This window comes from Neopsephotus bourkii, unplaced genomic scaffold (assembly GCF_033783945.1).
Source record: "Neopsephotus bourkii isolate Nb327-2 ecotype Australia unplaced genomic scaffold, CSIRO-AGI_Nbou_v1 NB_712, whole genome shotgun sequence".
In the NCBI taxonomy this organism is placed as follows: domain Eukaryota; kingdom Metazoa; phylum Chordata; class Aves; order Psittaciformes; family Psittacidae; genus Neopsephotus; species Neopsephotus bourkii.
The window spans coordinates 1-20,139 of NW_026901211.1; the positions used below are offsets into that span (position 1 = coordinate 1).

General features: G+C 59.2%; 1 protein-coding gene across 1 annotated transcript in view; it reads left to right on the top strand.

Annotated features, from left to right (window-relative positions):
• Nucleotides 1-539: 539 nt before the first annotated feature.
• Nucleotides 540-20,139, top strand: part of MEGF8 (multiple EGF like domains 8) — a gene marked incomplete at its 3' end in the record, with an annotated part of 30,388 nt that continues 10,788 nt past the window's right edge. Inside the window, exons 1-24 of the mRNA XM_061353922.1 lie at nt 540-593; nt 2,068-2,243; nt 2,827-2,987; nt 3,502-3,711; nt 4,647-4,827; nt 5,068-5,156; nt 5,542-5,767; nt 6,508-6,688; nt 7,812-7,957; nt 8,653-8,760; nt 8,943-9,127; nt 10,138-10,245; nt 10,889-11,036; nt 12,074-12,237; nt 12,781-13,005; nt 13,149-13,349; nt 13,826-14,119; nt 14,844-14,962; nt 16,308-16,439; nt 16,960-17,067; nt 17,932-18,054; nt 18,223-18,581; nt 18,921-19,017; nt 19,554-19,779. Of these exons, the coding sequence (XP_061209906.1) occupies nt 2,069-2,243; nt 2,827-2,987; nt 3,502-3,711; nt 4,647-4,827; nt 5,068-5,156; nt 5,542-5,767; nt 6,508-6,688; nt 7,812-7,957; nt 8,653-8,760; nt 8,943-9,127; nt 10,138-10,245; nt 10,889-11,036; nt 12,074-12,237; nt 12,781-13,005; nt 13,149-13,349; nt 13,826-14,119; nt 14,844-14,962; nt 16,308-16,439; nt 16,960-17,067; nt 17,932-18,054; nt 18,223-18,581; nt 18,921-19,017; nt 19,554-19,779 (3,966 nt within the window). The remainder of the gene's footprint in view (nt 594-2,067; nt 2,244-2,826; nt 2,988-3,501; nt 3,712-4,646; nt 4,828-5,067; nt 5,157-5,541; nt 5,768-6,507; nt 6,689-7,811; nt 7,958-8,652; nt 8,761-8,942; nt 9,128-10,137; nt 10,246-10,888; nt 11,037-12,073; nt 12,238-12,780; nt 13,006-13,148; nt 13,350-13,825; nt 14,120-14,843; nt 14,963-16,307; nt 16,440-16,959; nt 17,068-17,931; nt 18,055-18,222; nt 18,582-18,920; nt 19,018-19,553; nt 19,780-20,139) is intronic.

Consider the following 20,139-nt stretch of genomic DNA (forward strand, 5'->3'; position numbering starts at 1 on the left):
TTATAATGGGTTATAATGGGGTTAAATGGGTTATAATTTGGTTATAATGGTGTATAATTGTTTATAATGGCTTATAATGGATTATAATTGGGGTATAATGGGTTATAATGTGGTGTAATGGGGCTATTATGGGGTAAATGTGGTTATAATGGGCTATAATGGGGAATAATGAGGTATAATGGGCTACAATGGTGTACAATGGGGCTATATTGGGGCTTATATTGGCTTATATTGGGGTATAATGGGGTTATAATGGGCTATAATGGGGCTATAATGGGGTTTAATGGGGCTATAATGGGGTTTAATGGGGCTATAATACCTTACAACCCAAACCAGACCCTATAGACCCCCTCTCCGGCCCCCCCCAAGCGGCGATTTTGGGTCCAAAAAGGAGATTTTTGGTGTTCCGGGGCTTTGGAGGACTGAGGTGGGGGGGGGGGAGGCGGTGTCGCCGCTCTGCCCCTTCCTCTCTATGCCCCGCCGCGCCGCGCCGCTGACGTCATCGCGCCGCTGACGTCATCACGCCGCTGCGCGGCGCCGCTCTGCGCCGGCGTCTCGCTGCTCCGGACCCGCGGCTCCGCCAGCGCCGGCGGGTAAAGGCCGGGAGCCTGCCCCATAGCGCCCCCATAGGGGCAATGGGGCGGGGGTGGCCCCGGTGTGGGGCGGGGCGAGGGATGCAGCATCGGGGGGGGGGGGAAGGCCTTTCGGGGTGTTCCCTATGGGATCTCTATGGGGTCTCTATGGGGTCTCTATGGGGTCTCTATGGGGTCTCTATGGGGTTTCTATGGGGTCTCTATGGGGTCTCTATGGGGTCTCTATGGGTCTCTATGGGGTCTCTATGGGGTCTCTATGGGTCCCTATGGGGTCTCTATGGGGTTTCTATGGGATCTCTATGGGGTCTCTATGGGGTCTCTATGGGTCTCTATGGGTCTCTATGGGGTCTCTATGGGTCTCTATGGGGTCTCTATGGGGTCTCTATGGGGTTTCTATGGGTCTCTATGGGGTTTCTATGGGTCTCTATGGGTCCCTATGGGGTCTCTATGGGGTCTCTATGGGATCTCTATGGGGTCTCTATGGGGTCTCTATGGGGTTTCTATGGGTCTCTATGGGGTCTCTATGGGTCTCTATGGGTCTCTATGGGGTCTCTATGGGGTCTCTATGGGTCTCTATGGGGTCTCTATGGGGTCTCTATGGGGTTTCTATGGGTCTCTATGGGGTCTCTATGGGGTCTCTATGGGTCCCTATGGGTCTCTATGGGGTCTCTATGGGTCTCTATGGGGTCTCTATGGGGTCTCTATGGGGTTCCTATGGGTCTCTATGGGGTCTCTATGGGGTCTCTATGGGATCCCTATGGGGTCTCTATGGGGTCTCTATGGGATCTCTATGGGGTCTCTATGGGGTCTCTATGGGGTCCCTATGGGCTCTCTATGGGGTCTCTATGGGGTCTCTATGGGTCCCTATGGGTCTCTATGGGGTCTCTATGGGTCTCTATGGGGTCTCTATGGGGTCTCTATGGGATCCCTATGGGGTCTCTATGGGGTCTCTGTGGGATCTCCATGGGGTTTCTATGGGTCTCTATGGGATCCTTAATGGGGTTCCTATGGGGTTTCTATGGGGTTTCTATGGGGTTTCTATGGGGTTCCTATGGGGTTTCTATGGGGTTCCTATGGGGTTTCTATGGGGTTTCTATGGGGTTCCTATGGGGTTTCTATGGGGTTTCTATGGGGTTTCTATGGGGTTCCTATGGGATCTTAATGGGGTTTCTGTGGGCTTTCTGTGGGGTTTCTATGGGGTCTCTATGGGGTTTCTGTGGGATCTCTGTGGGGTTTCTATGGGATCTCTATGGGATCCTTATGGGGTGTCTATGGGGTTTCTGTGGGATCTCTATGGGGTCTCTATGGGATCCTTAATGGGGTTTCTGTGGGGTTTCTGTGGGATCCCTATGGGGTCTCTGTGGGTTTTTGGGTTTCTGCGGGGTATCCATGGGGTTTCTATGCAGATCTATGGGGTGTTTATGGGTCTCTATGGGTCTCTGTGGGTCTGACCCCTGTCTCTTGCCTCCTACAGGATGCGGGTGCCATGGCCCCATTGGCCCCTATGGGCCCTGTGGGTCCTGTGGGTGCGGGCCGTGGCAGGGGGCCCATGTGTGGGGCAGCGCCTGGAGCTGTGGGGCCCGGCGGGGGTCGTCACCGACGGCCCCGGGAACTACTCCGTGAGTGGGAGCTGCCAATGGCTGCTGCGCGGTGAGAGCTTGGGGGGGACTGGGGGGGGCTATGGGGTGGGCTATAGAGCCCTATGGGGTAGCCTAGGGGGCCCTACTGGGGGGCTATAGAGCCCTATAGAGACCTATGCGGGGGATGATAGAGTGTGTGGGGGGACCCCATTCCCCCATGCCCCCATCCTCCCCTATGCCCCCATCCTCCCCCCCTTAACCCCTCTCCCATTCCCCAATACCCCTCTTTAGCCCCTCCCCCATTAATCCCTCCCCCATTAACCTCTCCCCCCCATTCCCCCCAAACCTCCCTTAACCCCTCCCCCCCATTAACCCCCCCCCCATTAACCCCTCCCCCCCATTAACCCCTCCCCCATTAACCTTTCCTCCCCATTCTTCCCTCCCCCTGTAGCCCCTCTACCCTTTCCCCCAAACCCCCATTAACCCCTCCCTCCCATTCCTCCCAAACCCCCATTAACTCCCCCCCCATTAACCCCTCCCATCGACCCCTCCCACTACCACCCTCCCCCATAACCCCCCCATAACCCCTCCCCCCATACCCTCATTAACCCCTCCCCCCATTAACTCCCCCCCCATTAACCCCTCCCCCCCAGCCCCCCCGGGGCTCAGCCTCGTTCTCGCTTTCTCCTCCCTGGACACCGAGTGCGGCTTCGACCTCGTCTCGGTCTTTGACGGCCCCTCCCCCCGCTCCCCGCGCCTCGCCAGCCTCAGCGGCAGCCGCGCCCCACCCCCCCTGCGCGCCACCTCCGGACAGGTAGGGGGCGCTACAGCGCGGCCGCCATGGCGCCTGCGGGGGCTCTGTGGTGTCTCTAGGGTGTCTCTATGGTTTCAGTTCGTGTCTATGGGCATCTATGGGTTTCTGTGGGTCTCTGTGGGCTCTCTGGGGTTCTACGGGGCTCTATGGTCTCTTATGGAGTATCTGTAGTGTCGATGGGGTCTCTTAAGGTCTCTATGGCGGCTCTACGCGTTTCTATGGAGGTCTATGGGTCGCTGTGGGGTCTCTATGGAGTCGCTATGTGTCACTCTAGGTCTTTGTGTGGTTCCTATGAGTCTCTATGGGGTCTCTCTGGGTCTCTATGAGGTCCCTATGGGTCTTCATGAGGTCTCTGTGGGTCTCTATGGTCCCTATGGGTGTCTATGGGGTCCCTATGGGTCTCTATGGGTCTCTATGGGGTCCCTATGGGTCTCTATGGGTCCCTATGGGTCCCTATGGGTCCCTATGGGTCTCTATGGGGTCCCTATGGGTCTCTCTGGGTCTCTCCCCCCAGCTCCTGGTGCAGCTCTTCAGTGACCCCAATTACAACCGGGGGGGTTTCGCCGCCTCCTTCCGGGCCTGGCCCTGCCCCGGGGGGTGCTGGGGCCGGGGCCGCTGCGACGCCAGGGGGCGCTGTCACTGCGGGCCCCACTGGGGGGGGGCCGACTGCTCCCAACCTCGCTGCTCCGCCTCCTGCAAGGCCCCCGGGGGGACCTGCAATGAGGTGGGGGGCAATGGGGGTCAATGGGCATCAATGGGGGAGCAATGGGGGTCAATGGGAGTCAATGGGCATCAATGGGGGAGCAATGGGAGTCAATGGGGGTCAATGGGGGTCAATGGGAGTCAATGGGCATCAATGGGGGAGCAGTGGGAGTCAATGGGGGCAATTGGGGTCAATGGGCGTCAATGGGGGAGCAATGGGAATCAATGGGGGCAATGAGGGTCAATGGGTATTAATGGGGGGGCAGTGGGGGTCAATGGGCATCAGTGAGGAGCAATGGGAGGCAATGGGGGGCAATGGGCAACAATGGGGGGCAATGGGAGACAATGGGAGGCAATGGGGAACAATGGGCAACAATGGGAGGCAATGGGGAACAATGGGGGAGCAATGGGAGTCAATGGGGGCAATGGGGGTCAATGGGCGTCAATGGGGGCAATGGGAATCAATGGGGGCAATGGGGGTCAATGGGGATCAATGGGGGGCAGTGGGGGGCAATGGGAATCAATGCGGAGCAGTGGGAGTCAATGAGGGGCAATGGGCGGCAATGGGAGTCAATTGGAGTCAATAGGGGGCAATGGGAGTCAGTGGAGGACGATGGGGGAGCAATGGGAGTCAATGGGCATCAATGGGGGAGCAATGGGAGTCAATGGGGGTCAATGGGCGTCAATGGGGGGCAATGGGAATCAATGGGGGCAATGAGGGTCAATGGGTATTAATGGGGGGCAGTGGGGGTCAATGGGAATCAATGCGGGAGCAGTGGGAGTCAATGAGGGGCAATGGGCAGCAATGGGAGTCAATTGGAGTCAATAGGGGGCAATGGGAGTCAGTGGAGGACGATGGGGGAGCAATGGGAGTCAATGGGCATCAATGGGGGTCAATGGGTCCCAATGGGTCCCTATGGGTCCCTGTGGGTCCCTATGGGTCCCTGTGGGTCCCAGGTCTCAGGGCTCTGCGAGTGCCGCCCGGGCTATGTGGGGCTGAGCTGCGAGCTGGAGCTGGGCCTCCCGTCCAGAGGGGGGCGCTGGTACCCGGTGAGCCCCGCCCACCCCAGCTTCCGGCCCCGCACCGCTGCCGCCGGCGCCTTCCTGCCCCACACCGGCGCCCTCTACGTCTTCGGAGGTCAGCGGCGCCCCCTGCTGGATGGGGGGGGTGAAATGGGGATGGATACGGTCTTTGTGGGGCTCTGTGGGTCTCTATGGGGCTCTATGGGGGCTCTATGGGTCCGTATGGAGTCTCAATGGGGTCTCTATGGGCTCTCTATGGAGTCTCTATGGGGTCTCCATGGGGTCTCCATGGGGTCTCCATGGGGTCTCAATGGGGTCTCTATGGGGTCTCTATGGGGTCTCTGTTCCCCCCCAGGCCTGGACCTGAACTCGGTGCTCGGTGACCTCGTCGTCTACAACCTCAGCACCAACCAATGGCAGCAACTGAACCTCAGCCTCCAGCCGGTGAGCGCCCCATACCCCCCATTGCCTGCCCCACACCCCCCATTGCCTGCCCCACACCCCCCATAGGCAGCCCCATAGCCCCCATACCCCCTGTACCCCCCATAGCCCCCATCGCCTGCCCCGTAGCCCCCATTGCCTGCCCCATACCCCTATGGGCAGCCCCATACCCCCAATGCCCCCTATAGCCCCCATAGCCCCCATTGCCTGCCCCATAGCCCCCATTGCCTGCCCCATAGCCCCCATTGCCTGCCCCATAGCCCCCATTGCCTGCCCCATAGCCCCAATGCCCCCTATACCCCCCATAGCCCCCATTGCCTGCCCCATAGACCCCATTGCCTGCCCCATAGCCCCCCTCACCCGGCTGTTCCCTCCTCCCCCCCCGCAGCCCCCCAGGCACTCGCACGCGGCCGCTAGGTGGCGCCAAAGCCTGGTGCTGATGGGGGGGGAGCTGGCGGGGGGCGCGCTGGCCAATGACGTGTGGAGCCTGGAGCCCGAGGGGCGGGGCTGGCGGGAGCTCCGCCCCCTGCCCGGTGGAGACCCCGCCCACACCCCGCCGGGATTGGCTGCTCACGCCGTGGCCGTTGTCGATGATTGGCTCTACGTGTTCGGAGGTGGGCTGGGCTTGTTGGGGCGGGGGATTGCATGGGTCTCAATGGTGCCCTATGGTACCCCATTGTTATCCCATTGTACCCCATTGTTATCCCGTCATTTTTCCATCTCTATCCCTCTGGTATCCCATTGTTACCCCATTGTTACCCCATTGTTACCCCATTGTTACCCCATTGTTACCCCATTGTTACCCCATTGTTACCCCATTGTTACCCCATTGTTACCCCATTGTTACCCCATTGTTACCCCATTGTTACCCCATCGTTATCCCATTGTTATCCAGTGGTTATTCCATCATTATCCCATCATTATCCTCTCATTATCCCATCATTATCCTCTCATTATCCTCTCATTATCCTCTCATTATCCTGTTATTATGTTATCCTGTTATTATCCGTGTATTATCCTTTCATTATCCTTATATTGTTCCTATATTATCCTCTTTATTACCCATCATTACCCCATTGTTCTTCCTCTCTGACCCCCCTATGACCCCCCTATGACCCCTCTCTGACCCCCCTATGACCCCTCTCTGACCCCTCTATGACCCCCCTATGACCCCTCTCTGACCCCCCTATGACCCCTCTCTGACCCCCCTATGACCCCTCTCTGACTCCCCTATGACCCCTCTCTGACCCCTCTCTGACCTCTCTCTGACCCCTCTCTGACCCCTCTCTGACCCCCCTATGACCCCTCTCTGACCCCTCTCTGACCCCTCTCTGACCCCTCGTGCCCCCCGCAGGCCGCACCCCCCACGACCTCTTCTCCTCCCTCCTCTTCCGCTTCCCCCTGCGCGGGGGCCGCTGGGAGCGGGTGGAGCCCTGGGGGGGGAAGGCCCCGGCGGCCGCCGGCCATTCCCTGCTCTTCCACCCCCCCTCCCGTGCCCTCATCCTCTATGGTGGGCACCGCCCGGCCACTGCCAGGTACTGTGGGGCTCTAGGGGGGGCTATGGGGCTCTGTGGGGCTCTAGGGGGTGTCTGTGGGGCTCTATGGGGTGTCTATGGGGCTCTATGGGGCTCTATGGGTGTCTATGGGGTGTCTATGGGGTGTCTATGGGGCACAGGGGTGGTCTATGGGGTGTCTATGGGGCCGGTCTATGGGGTGTCTATGGGGCTCTGTGGGGCTCTATGGGGTGTCTATGGGGCTCTATGGGGTGTCTATGGGGTCTCTATGGGGCTCTGTGGGTCTCTGTGGGGGCTCTATGGGTCTCTATGGGTCTCTATGGGGTCTCTATGGGGTCTCTATGGGTTTCTATGGGTTTCTATGGGTGTCTCTGGGGTCTCTGTGGGTCACTAATGGCTTTCTATGGGGTCTTTGGGGTGCTTATGGAGGGCTACAGGGGAGTGCAGGCGGCGTGTTGAAGCGTGGCCAGCAGGGGGCAGTATAGTGCCACAGGAGTCTCACAGGGTCTCTATGGGGTCTCTATGGGGTGTCTATGGGTCCCTATGGGTCGCTGTGGGTCGGTATGGGGTGTCTATGGGTCCCTATGGGTCCCTATGGGTCGGTGTGGGGTGTCTATGGGTCCCTATGGGTCGCTGTGGGTCGGTGTGGGGTGTCTATGGGTCCCTATGGGCTCTATGGGTCGGTCACTCTGTCTGGGTCCCTATGGGTCCTGTGGGTCGGTATGGGGTGTCTATGGGTCCCTATGGGTCCTATGGGGGTTATTGGGGTGTCTATGGGTCCCTATGGGTCCCTATGGGTCGGTGTGGGGTGTCTATGGGTCCCTATGGGTCGCTGTGGGTCGGTATGGGGTGTCTATGGGTCCCTATGGGTCGCTGTGGGTCGGTGTGGGGTGTCTATGGGTCCCTATGGGTCGCTGTGGGTCGGTATGGGGTGTCTATGGGTCCCTATGGGTCGCTGTGGGTCGGTATGGGGTGTCTATGGGTCCCTCTGGGTCGCTGTGGGTCGGTATGGGGTGTCTATGGGTCCCTATGGGTCGGTATGGGGTGTCTATGGGTCCCTCTGGGTCGCTGTGGGTCGGTATGGGGTGTCTATGGGTCCCTATGGGTCGGTGTGGGGTGTCTATGGGGTCTCTGTGGGGCGCAGGTTCAGCTCCCGCGTGAACCACACGCACCTGTTCCACGTTGATCGCCGCCACTGGGTGGCGCTGCGGGAGCGCGGAGGAGCCGCGGGGCCTCGGGAGCGCGCGTTCCACAGCGCGAGCCTGCTCGGGGACTACATGGTCCTGTATGGTGAGAGAGTGGGGGTCCCCATAGGGGTCTATGGGGGGTATGGGGGGCTACATGGTCCTGTATGGTGAGAGAGCACCCCATAGGGGTCTATGGGGGGTATGGGGGGCTACATGGTCCTGTATGGTGAGAGAGCACCCCATAGGGGTCTATGGAGAATATGGGGGGCTACATGGTCCTGTATGGTGAGAGAGCATCCCCATAGGGGTCTATGGGGGATATGGGGGGATACATGGTCCTGTATGGTGAGACAGGAGCATCCCTATGGGGGTCTATGGGGGGATATAGGGGGGTATGGGGGAGTCTAGGGGTGTATGGGGTGGTATAGGGGACTATAGGGGTGTATGGGGGGATATAGGGGACTACACTGTGCTCTATGGTGAGACAGCCTGAATAGGGTTGTATAGGGCTTATATGGGGGATATGAGGGTGTATAGGGTGCTCTGTAGGGCTTATATAGGGGTGTATAGGGGGATATAGGGATATGGGGGACTACATGGTGGTCTATGGTGACTGGAGAAGCATACGTAGGGGTGCATAGGGACGTACAGGGGCTATAGGGGACTACAGGATGCACTCTGGTGAGAGAGCCCATAGGGACCTCTCTAGGGGATGTATGGGGCTGTGTATAGGAGCCTAGCTGGGGGCTATGTGAGAGCCTCTAGGGCCCCATGGAGCCCCCCTGGGTGCATCCATAGGGGGCCACGTCCATGCCCATTACGAGGAGGAGAAGTGCTACGAGGACGGGGTCTTCTTCTACCACCTGGGCTGCCACCAGTGGGTGAGCCCCGAGGAGCTGCAGGCGGGTATGGGCCCTATGGGGGCTGTGGGGGTAATGGGGGCTATGGGGGCTATGGGGGCTGTGGGGGTAATGGGGGCTATGGGGGTAATGGGGGCTATGGGGGCAATGGAGGCTGTGGATATGGCTTATTATGGGATATCTGGGGTGGTTGATGTGGGGCTGACCCCGGGCTGACCTTTACCCCAGGTGACCCCGAGGAGCCCGGCTCCGCCCCACCCCCCCCGCCCCCACCGCGGGGCCGCTTTGGTCACGTGGCCGCCGCCCTGGGGGGAGGGGTGCTCCTGGTGGCCGGGGGCTTCAGCGGGACCGCCCTCGGTGACGTCATCGCCTACAAACTGCCCCGCTTCGCCTGGGCGGGGGAGGGGCCCGGCGTGAGTCACCCCAACGGACCCAAAATGATCCCAAATGCCCCAAAATCGCGTGAAATTGGCCCAAAATGACCCGAAATCGTGTGAAATTGGCCCAAATTGCCCCAAATCATGTGAAATTGGCCCAAAATGACCCAAAATCGGCCCAAATTGCCCCAAAATCGTGTGAAATTGGCCCAAAATGGCCCAAATTGTCCCAAAATTGTGTGAAATTGACCCAAAATGACGCAAAATCGCCCGAAATAGACCCAAGTTGAGCCAAAATGAACCTAAATCGTCTGTAATTCACCGAAAATGATTCAAAATGGGTGAAATGGACACAAAATCACCTGAAATTGACCCCAAATGACTCAAAACTGGCTGGAATTGACCCAAAGCTGCCCCCAAGCCACCTCAAATCAACAAAAAACTGCCCGAAATCGACCCCAAAACGATCCAATATGACCCCAAAACAACCCAAAATGACCCCAGGATGGCCTAAATTGACCCAAAACTGACCCAAAGCTGTCCCAAAATCACCTCCAATTGACCCAAAACTGTCTGAAAGTGACCCAAAAATGACCCAAATTTACTCCAGAAGACCTCAAAAATGACCCAAAACTGCCTGAAATTGACCCAAAAATGACCCAAATTGACCCCAGAAGACCTCAAAAATGACCCAAATTGACCCCAAAATGACCCCAAACTGCCCCAAAATCGCCTGAAATTGCCCCAAACTGTATAAATCCACCCAAAATGCCCCAAAATTGCCCCCAAACCCCCCTCAAACCAGCCCAAACCCCCTTTAACCCCTCCCTTGCTTTCCCCTCCGGCCCCTTCCATTCCCCACCCGGGGGGGGGGGTTTCATGTGTGCATTCCGTTACCCCCATCCTCCCCTCTCCCCCACCCCCCCTATTTTATACCCCTCCCCCCACACGTGTGGGTCCCCCCCGTGTGTTTTATGCCCCTCCCCCCCATTTTTGGGGTCCCCATGCCCCCGTCCCCCCCTGTTGAGTGCTTTGGTTCGGCCCAGGCCCGGCGGGACCATTGCGAGCTGTACCCGGAGCCCGGCGCCTGCAGCCGGGACCCCCAATGCGGGTGGTGCGGGGGGGGGTGCCGCAAGCAGGGACCCCAGAGCAGGGTAAGGGGGGGAATGGGAGCTATGGGGTAATGGGGGTCAATGGGGGAATGGGGGCTATGGGGGAATGGGGGGAATGGGGGTCAATGGGGTAATGTGGGAATGGGGGGCTATGGGGGAATGAGGGCTATGCGGGGAATGGGGGGGAATGGGGTCTATGGGGGAATGGGGGTCAATGTGGTAATGGGGCAAATGGGGGCTATGAGGGAATGGGGGGCTATGGGGGAGGAATGGGGCGTATGGGGGGAATGGTGGCTATGGGGGAATGGGGGGGAATGGGGGCTATGGGGTAATGGGGAGAATGGGGGCTATGTAGTAATGGGGGTGATGGAGGAAAGGGCAGGAATGGGGGGCTATGGGGGAATATGGGGTTAACGGGGTGATGGAGGAATGGGGGTAATGGGGGGTGATGGGGATGGAGGTGATATGGAATGGGCAGAGCCCCCATTGCTGTCAATGGGGCTGAGGGGCTCCCATTGGGATCAATGGGACCCCATTGGTGTCAATGGGAAGCAGGGGCTCCCATTGGGGTTATTGGGGTCCCATTGGTCTCAATGGGGTCCCATTAGGGTCAATGGGGTCCCATTGGTGTCAGTGGGGCTGAGGGGCTCCCATTGGCTCCCACTGACTCTGCCCCCCCACCCAGTGCCCCCTCTCGGGGTGCCGGGGGCTCTGGCGCCTCCTTGGGGACTGCGAATCCTGCCTGGCCTTTGGGGGAGCCGGGCCGGGGCCCCCCCACACCCCCGGAGCCCTGGGCTGGTGCGTGCAGAACGACACCTGCGTGCCCCTGGATGGTGAGGGGGGAATGGGGCACTGGGGGGCAGTGGGGGGCAATGGGGTAATGGGGTCAATAGGGGAATGGGTGTCAATGGGGGTCAATGGTTATCAATGGGGGTAAATGGATATCAATGAATATCAATGGATATCAATGGGGGTCAATGGTATCAGTGGCTGTCAATGAATATCAATGGATATCAATGGCTGTCAGTGGATATCAATGGGTGTCAATGGGTGTCAATGGCTGTTAATGGCTGTCAATGGATATCAATGGGTATCAATGGCTGTCAATGGCTGTCAGTGGATATCAGTGGGTATCAATGGCTGTTAATGGCTGTCAATGGATATCAATGGGTATCAATGGCTGTTAATGGCTGTCAATGGATATCAATGGGTATCAATGGCTGTCAATGGCTGTCAATGGATATCAATGGGTATCAATGGCTGTTAATGGCTGTCAATGGATATCAATGGGTATCAATGGCTGTTAATGGCTGTCAATGGATATCAATGGGTATCAATGGCTGTCAATGGCTGTCAATGGATATCAATGGGTATCAATGGCTGTTAATGGCTGTCAATGGATATCAATGGGTATCAACAATGGCTGTCAATGGATATCAATGGGTATCAATGGCTGTCAATGGCTGTCAATGGATATCAATGGGTATCAATGGCTGTTAATGGCTGTCAATGGATATCAATGGGTATCAATGGCTGTCAATGGCTGTCAATGGATATCAATGGGTATCAGTGGCTGTCAGTGGATATCAATGGCTGTCAATGGATATCAGTGGGTATCAGTGGCTGTCAGTGGATATCAATGGCTGTCAATGGATATCAATGGGTATCAATGGCTGTCAATGGCTGTCAGTGGATATCAATGGGTATCAATGGGTGTCAATGGCTGTTAATGGCTGTCAATGGATATCAATGGGTATCAGTGGCTGTCAGTGGATATCAATGGCTGTCAATGGATATCAATGGGTATCAATGGGGGTCAATGGCTGCCAAGGGGTGTCTGTGGCTCCCATGGCTCCCCGTTGCCCCCTAGAGGCCGACGCCTGCCGCGTGGGGCAGCTCTCGGGCACCCATGGGTGGTGGGGGCCGCATTCGGTGCTGGTCTCGGCGCTGTCCCAGTGCCGCACCCGCAGCTTCCAGCCGGGCCTGCACCTCCTCATGTTCCAGCACCCGCGCAACGACTCCCAGCCGGACAAGGTGGGCGCTAGGGGGTGCTATTGGGGGCTATGGGGGGCTATGGGGGGCTGTTGGGGGCTATGGGGCGCTATGGGGTGCTATTGGGGGCTATGGGGTGCTATGGGGCACTTTGGGCTTCTGAGAGCCCATTGCTCTCCATTGACCTCAATGGCACTCATTTATCTCAATGGGCTCTCACTGTTGGCCAATGGCTGTCAATGGGTATCAATGGGTGTCAATGGGTATCAATGGGTGTCAGTGGGTGTCAATGGGTATCAATGGGTGTCAATGGGTATCAATGGGTATCAATGGGTGTCAATGGGTGTCAGTGGGTGTCAATGGGTATCAATGGGTATCAATGGGTGTCAAAGGGTATCAATGGGTGTCAGTGGGTATCAATGGGTGTCAATGGGTGTCAATGGATATCAGTGGGTGTCAATGGATATCAATGGGTGTCAGTGGGTATCAGTGGGTGTCAATGGATATCAATGGGTGTCAACGGGTATCAGTGGATATCAATGGGTATCAATGGGGGTCAATGGTGCCTTCCCTCCCCCCCCGCAGGTCTCCATCGTGCGCAGCACCACGGTGACGCTGAGCTCGCCGGGAGGGGGAGGGGCGGACCCGGCGGCGGGGGGAGGGGCTGGGGTCACCCTCGTCTACCGGGGCTTCATTCACCCCCTGCTGAGCCCCCCCGCCCCCCCTGGCCTCGGGCCCCACGTCTGGGCCCGGGCCCAAGGGCTCCTGGTGGTCGCCAGGCTGGGACGGAGCCCTGGGAGCACCGAGATGGTGAGGATGGGGTCTCTATGGGTCGCTATGGGGTCTCTATGGGGTCTCTATGGGTCTCTATGGGTTGTTATGGGGTCTCTATGGGGTCTCTATGGGTCTCTATGGGTCTCTATGGGTCGCTATGGGTCCCCTGTGCCCCATAGGAAGAAGTGGGTCGCTTCTCGGTGCGGGACCAGCGCCAGTCCCGGCCCCTGCAGCGGCCGCGGGGGGGGCGGCTCTTTGGCGCCCCCTGGCGGGGCAGCCGCTACGCGCTGGAGGTGGAGGGTCACGTGACCGGCTCGGGGGCGGGGCCACGCAGCGAGCTCAGCCTCGTGTGGGACCGCACCGGGGTGCCTGGCGGCAGCGTGAGTCACGTGACTTCGGGGGGGGGAGCATGGGGGGGCTATGGGGGGCTATGGGGCAGAGGTTGGGGGGCAGGGTCCTTGGGATTTGGTGTCCCCCATTGTCTCCCATTTCCTCCCTTGCCCCCCATTACCCCCCATTGACCTCATTGACCCACATTGACCCCATTGCCCCCATTGGCCGCCAATGCTCCCCATTGACCGCATTGCCCCATTGACCCCCACTGACTCCCATTGCCCGATTGACCCCCATTGTCCCCCACTGACTCCCATTGCCCCCATTGACCCCTATTGCTCCCTTTGACCCCATTGACCCGAATGCCCCCATTGCTCCCCATTGCCCCCATTGCCCCCCATTGACCCCCATTAACCCCATTGCCCCTCATTCCCCCCATTGCCCCCCATTGCTCGCATTGCTCCATTGACCCCCCATTACCCCCCATTGCCCCCATTGACCCCCATTTCCCCCTCCCCCATAGGAGATCTCCTTCTTCTTCCTGGAGCCCTGGCGCTCTGCCCCCGGCTCTTGCTCCGCCCACCCCACGTGCTTGGCCTGCCTGGCTGACCAATCGTGTGGCTGGTGCCCGCCCACAGCCACGTGCCACGAGCGCCTGGCCCCGCCCTCCTTGGGAGGGGCCAATGGGGAAAGGGGCGGAGCCTGCGCTGGGGGAGCGGAGGAGGGGAAGGAGGAGGGGGCGGGGCCTCGCCTCGTTCTGACCCCCGGGAACTGCGGCCTCTGCGAGGAGCACCGGGACTGCGGGGCCTGCGCCGCGGTGAGGGGCGGGGCTTGAGGGGGTGGCGCCATTAAAGGCAATGGGGCGGGGCTAAAGGAGGCAGGACTTAAGGGGGTGCCATAAAAGAGAATGGGGTGGGGCTTAAGGGGGCAATGCCATAAAAGGAAATGGGGGGGGCTTAAGGGGGCGCCATAAATGGGAATGGGGAGGGGTGGTGGGAGGAGCCTGAGTGAGGGGGCGGGGCCTGGGGGGGTGGGGCAGCCTCTATGGGGCTGTGGGGGGTTCTTTGGGGCTCTATGGGATCTATGGGGCTGTGGCGTTCTATGTGGTTCGTTGGTTCTATGGGGCTGTATGGGACCTATGAGCCTGGGGTGGGCTCTATGGGGCAGGGTTGGTTTCTATGGACCTCTATGGGATCTATGGGGCTGGGTGTTTTTATGGTGCTCCATGGGATCTATGAGACTGGGGGGGGTCTATGGGATCTATGGGGATCTATGGGACAGGGGAGGTTTATGGGGCTCTATGGCATCTATGGGGCAAGGGGGTTCTATGGAACTCTATGGGAATCTATGGGGCAGGGGATTTCTATGGGATCTGTGGAGCAGGGGAGGTTCTATGGAGCCCTATGGGCTCTATGGGACAGGGGGGTTCTATGGGGCTCTATTGGGCTCTATGAGGCTCTATGGGTTCTATGGGGCTCTATGGGTTCTATGGGGCTCTATTGGGCTCTACGGGGCTGGGCCCTGACCCCCGGCCCCCCCAGGACCCCCTTTGCGAGTGGCAGGAGCCCAGCGGCCGCAGCGGGGACTTCGTGTGCAGCCGCCGGGGGCGCCGGGAGGGCTCCATCCGCGACCCCCAGCACTGCCCCCCCCCCTGCAGCGAGTGAGTGCCCGGGGGGACACGGGATAACACAGGGTATCACACGTGGGTAACATGGGATAACACAGGATAACACAGGGTATCATACATGGGATAACACGGGATAACACAGGATAACACAGGGTATCATACATGGGTAACATGGGATAACACAGGGTATCATACATGGGATAACATGGGATAACACAGGATAACACAGGGTATCATACATGGGTAACATGGGATAACACAGGGTATCATACATGGGATAACATGGGATAACACAGGATAACACAGGGTATCACACGTGGGTAACATGGGATAACACAGGGTATCACACGTGGGTAACATGGGATAACACAGGGTATCATACATGGGATAACATGGGATAACACAGGGTATCACACATGGGTAACATGGGATAACACAGGATAACATATAACAGGGGCTATCACACGGGATAACAGGGGCTATCACACGGGCTAACAGGGGCTATCAGAGGGGCTATCACACGGGATAACACAGGATAACACGGGATAACACGGGCTATCACACGGGATAACACAGGATAACACGGGCTATCACACGGGCTACCAGGGGCTATCAGAGGGGTAATGCGGGGCTGTCACATGGGTTATCACACGGGCTATCACACGGGATAACAGGGGCTATCACACGGGATAACACAGGATAACACGGGCTATCACACGGGATAACAGGGGCTATCACACGGGCTACCAGGGGCTATCAGAGGGGTAACGCGGGGCTGTCACACGGGTTATCACACGGGATAACACAGGATAACACGGGATAACAGGGGCTATCACACGGGCTAACAGGGGCTATCAGAGGGGCTATCACACAGGATAACACGGGCTAACAGGGGCTATCACACGGGCTACCAGGGGCTATCACGCGGGGCTATCACACGGGATAACACAGGATAACACGGGCTAACAGGGGCTATCACACGGGCTACCAGGGGCTATCAGAGGGGTAACGCGGGGCTGTCACACGGGCTAACACAGGATAACACGGGCTACCAGGGGCTATCACACGGGCTACCAGGGGCTATCAGAGGGGTAACGCGGGGCTGTCACACGGGCTAACACAGGATAACACGGGCTACCAGGGGCTATCACACGGGCTACCAGGGGCTATCAGAGGGGTAACGCGGGGCTGTCACACGGGATAACACAGGATAACACGGGCTATCACACGGGCTATCACACGGGCTACCAGGGGCTATCAGAGGGGTAACGCGGGGCTGTCACACGGGATAACACAGGATAACACGGGCTATCACACGGGCTATCACACGGGCTCCCAGGGGCTATCCGAGGGGTAACGCGGGGCTGTCACACGGCAGGCGCGGGACGTGCTGGCAGTGCCTGGCCCCCCCCAGCCCCTGCGCCTGGTGCGGGTCCACCCGGCGCTGCTTCTACTTCTCCTCCTACCTGGCCAAGTACCCCTATGGGGGGTGCCGGGCCTGGGTCGACAGGTGGGGGATGGGGGGATGGGGGGCGATGGGGGCTATGGGGAGCACTGAGGGGGAATGGGGGCAATGGGGGAACTGGGAGGGAATGGGGGTGATGGGGGCAATGGGGCCAAGGGGGACAATGAGGGAATGGGGGCAAGGGGGGGAATGGGGGCTATGGGGACAGGGGGGGGATGGGGATTATGGGAGAATGGGGGGCAATGGGTATCAATGGGTCTCAATGGGTGTCAATGGGTGTCAATGGGTGTCAATGGTTATCAGTGGGAGTTAATGGGTGTCAATGGGAGTCAATGGGTGTCAATGGGTATCAATGGGTGTCAATGGGTATCAGTGGGTGTCCATGGGTGTCAATGGGAGTCAATGGGTGTCAATGGGAGTCAATGGGTGTCAATGGGAGTCAATGGGTGTCAATGGGTATCAGTGGGTGTCCATGGGTGTCAATGGGAGTCAATGGGTGTCAATGGGTGTCAATGGGAGTCAACGGGTGTCAATGGGAGTCAACGGGTGTCAATGGGTGCCGCAGCGTGCACTCCCCCCCGGGCTGTGAGCCCTGCCATCGGTTCCGCTCCTGCACCCAGTGCCTGCGGCGCCTCGAGTGCGGGTGGTGCGGGAGGCACCCGGAGCACGGGCGGTGAGGGGGGGGCGCCCAAGGGGGGGACCCAATGGGGGGGAACCCAATGGGGGGGAACCCAATGGGGGGGAGACCCAATGGGGGGGGGACCCAATGGGGGGAACCCAATGGGGGGGAACCCAATGGGGGGGAGACCCAATGGGGGGGGACCCAATGGGGGGGGGACCCAATGGGGGGGAACCCAATGGGGGGGAGACCCAATGGGGGGGGGACCCAATGGGGGGGAACCCAATGGGGGGGAGACCCAATGGGGGGGAACCCAATGGGGGGGAACCCAATGGGGGGGAACCCAATGGGGGGGAGACCCAATGGGGGGGGGACCCAATGGGGGGGGACCCAATGGGGGTGTGACCAAGTAATGGGAGGGACCCAATGGGGGGGACCCAATGGGGGGCACCCAGTGAGGGGGAACCCAATGGGGGGGCACCCATAAAGGGGGAAGGCATTGAAGCTGGGGGGAATCCAAACCTCTTAGGGACCCCTCAAACCCCATAGGGATCCCATAGCCCCCCATAGACCCCAATGCACCACATAGCCCCTCATAGACCCCCATAGACCCCAATGCACCACATAGCCCCACATAGACCCCCATAGACCCCAATGCACTCCATAGCCCCCCGTAGGCCCCATAGACCCCAATGTACCCCACAGACCCCAATGCACCCTTTAGCCACTCATAGCCCCCCATACACCCCAGTGCACCCCATAGCCCCAACTAGACCCTGTAGCCCCCCATAGGCTGCAATGCACACTCTAGACCCCGATACACCCCATAGCCCTCCATAGGCCCCCATAGAACCCCATAGCCCCCCATAGATCCCATAGCTCCTCATAGACCCCCATGGACCCCCCTGTGCCCCACAGGTGCCTGGAAGGGGACTTCTCCGGCCCGCTAGGGGGCGCCAACTGCTCGGGGGGGGCCTGGGCCTACGGGCGCTGCCCCAGCGCTGCCGCCTGCGGCCACCAGGGGGAGCTCTGCCCGCCGACGTAAGAGGACTCTATGGTTGTCTATGGGGGCTATGAGGGGCTATGGGGGGCTACGGGGTCTATGGGGTTCTATCGGGTCTATCGGGGGTCTGTGGGGGCTGTGGGGTCTATGGCGGGCAATGGGGTCTATGGGGGGTCTATGGGGTGTGTCACCCCATGTTATCCCAGGTGCACTCAGGACGTCAGCGCCGCCTCCCCCAATGCCATGGATGCGGACCCAGACGTGAACACGGATGCGTACACGGACATGGACATGGGTATGGACACGGATCCATACATGGACATGGCCGTGGACATGGGTACGGACACAGATCCATACAGGGACGTGGATATGGACATGGACATGGATACGGACACAGATCCAGACACGGACATGGACATGGACATGGGTACGGACACAGATCCAGACATGGACATGGACATGGATACGGATACGGACACGGACCCGTACATGGGCATGGACATGGACCTGGATGTGGGTCAGGATGGGAACATGCGTGACGAGGCCGCCTGCCCCCAGTGCCGCAGTGAGCAACACGTGTGGTCATGCGTGTGACCCCCATGTGTGTTCATACATGTTCGTGTGTGTCCATATGTGTTCGTATGTCTCCCATGTGTGTCCGTACGTGTTCACGTGTGTCCATATGTGTCCATGTAACACGTATGTAGCACACCTGCAATACCCACATCACATTTAATACATGTAACATGTATCGTGTGTAACACACATGTAACACACACGAAACACATGAGTCACATGTAACACGTGTGTCACGCACGTGTGTCACATGTAACATGTATGTAATGCCCATGTATCGTGTCTGTCACGTGACCCTCCTGTAACCCCCCCCTCTCCTCCCCCCCAGACTCCTCCCGGGCCCCCCCCTGCTCCGGGGTCACCACCAGGGGGCGCTGCAACGGCTCCAGCCCCCCCCCGCCCCCCGCGGAGGGGGAGGACCCACGGTGAGTGGGGGCAGGGGGGCCCAATAGAGACCCCCCCATAGGGATCCCTATAGAGATCCCCTATAGAGAGCCCCTACAGGGGCCCTATAGAGACCCCATAGAGACTCCATAGAGCCCCATAGAGACCCCGTAGACCCCCATAGAGCCCCAAAGACACCCATAGAGACCCCTTGGAGACCCCCTATAGAGAGCCCCTACAGGGACCCTATAGAGACCCCATAGAGACCCCATAGAGCCCCATAGAGACCCCGTAGACCCCCATAGAGCCCCAAAGACACCCATAGAGACCCCTTGGAGACCCCCTATAGAGAGCCCCTACAGGGACCTTATAGAGACCCCATAGAGACTCCATAGAGGAGACCCCATAGAGACCCCATAGAGCCCCATAGAGACCCCAATAGAGACCCCATAAAGCCCCATAGACCCTCATAGAGCCCCATAGGGATCCCATAGAGCCTCATAGAGACCCCCCCATAGTAACCTGTACTCCTCTATCTCCGCTGCAGCCCCTCCGGGCCGTGCCTCCTGTCCTGCAGGGGGCGCCACCTCCTGACCAACGTCACCTCGGAGCTGACGCTGGTGGCGCGGGCGGGGCCAGGACAGACCACGTGGTCCGGGGGCGGGGCCGAGGGGGCGGGGCCTCCGCCGCCTCCCTGCCTATGGGCTGTGTCCGTTGGCCCCGCCCTCCGGCCCTGCCCCCCCCACGCGCCCTGCCCCGTGCTGCGGCTGCGCATGCGGCTGGAGCCCGCCCCGAGCTGTCACGTGAGTGCCTTATATGGGGGGTATAGGGGGTCTCTATGGGTCTCTATGGGTCTCTATGGGTCTCTATGGGGCCTCTATGGGGTCTCTATGGGTCTCCATGGGTCTTTATGGGTCTCTATGGGTCTCTATGGCGTCCCTATGGGGCTCTATGGGGGTCTTTGGGGTCTCCATGGGGTCTCTATGGGTCCCTATGGGTCTCTATGGGGTCTCTGTGGGTCTCTATGGGGTCCCTATGGGGCTCTATGGGTTTATATGGGTCTCTATAAGTCTCTATGGGGTTTCTATGGGTCTCTATGGGGTCCCTATGGGGGCCTGCGGGGTCTCTATGGGTCTCTATGGGGTGTGTATGGGTCTCTATGG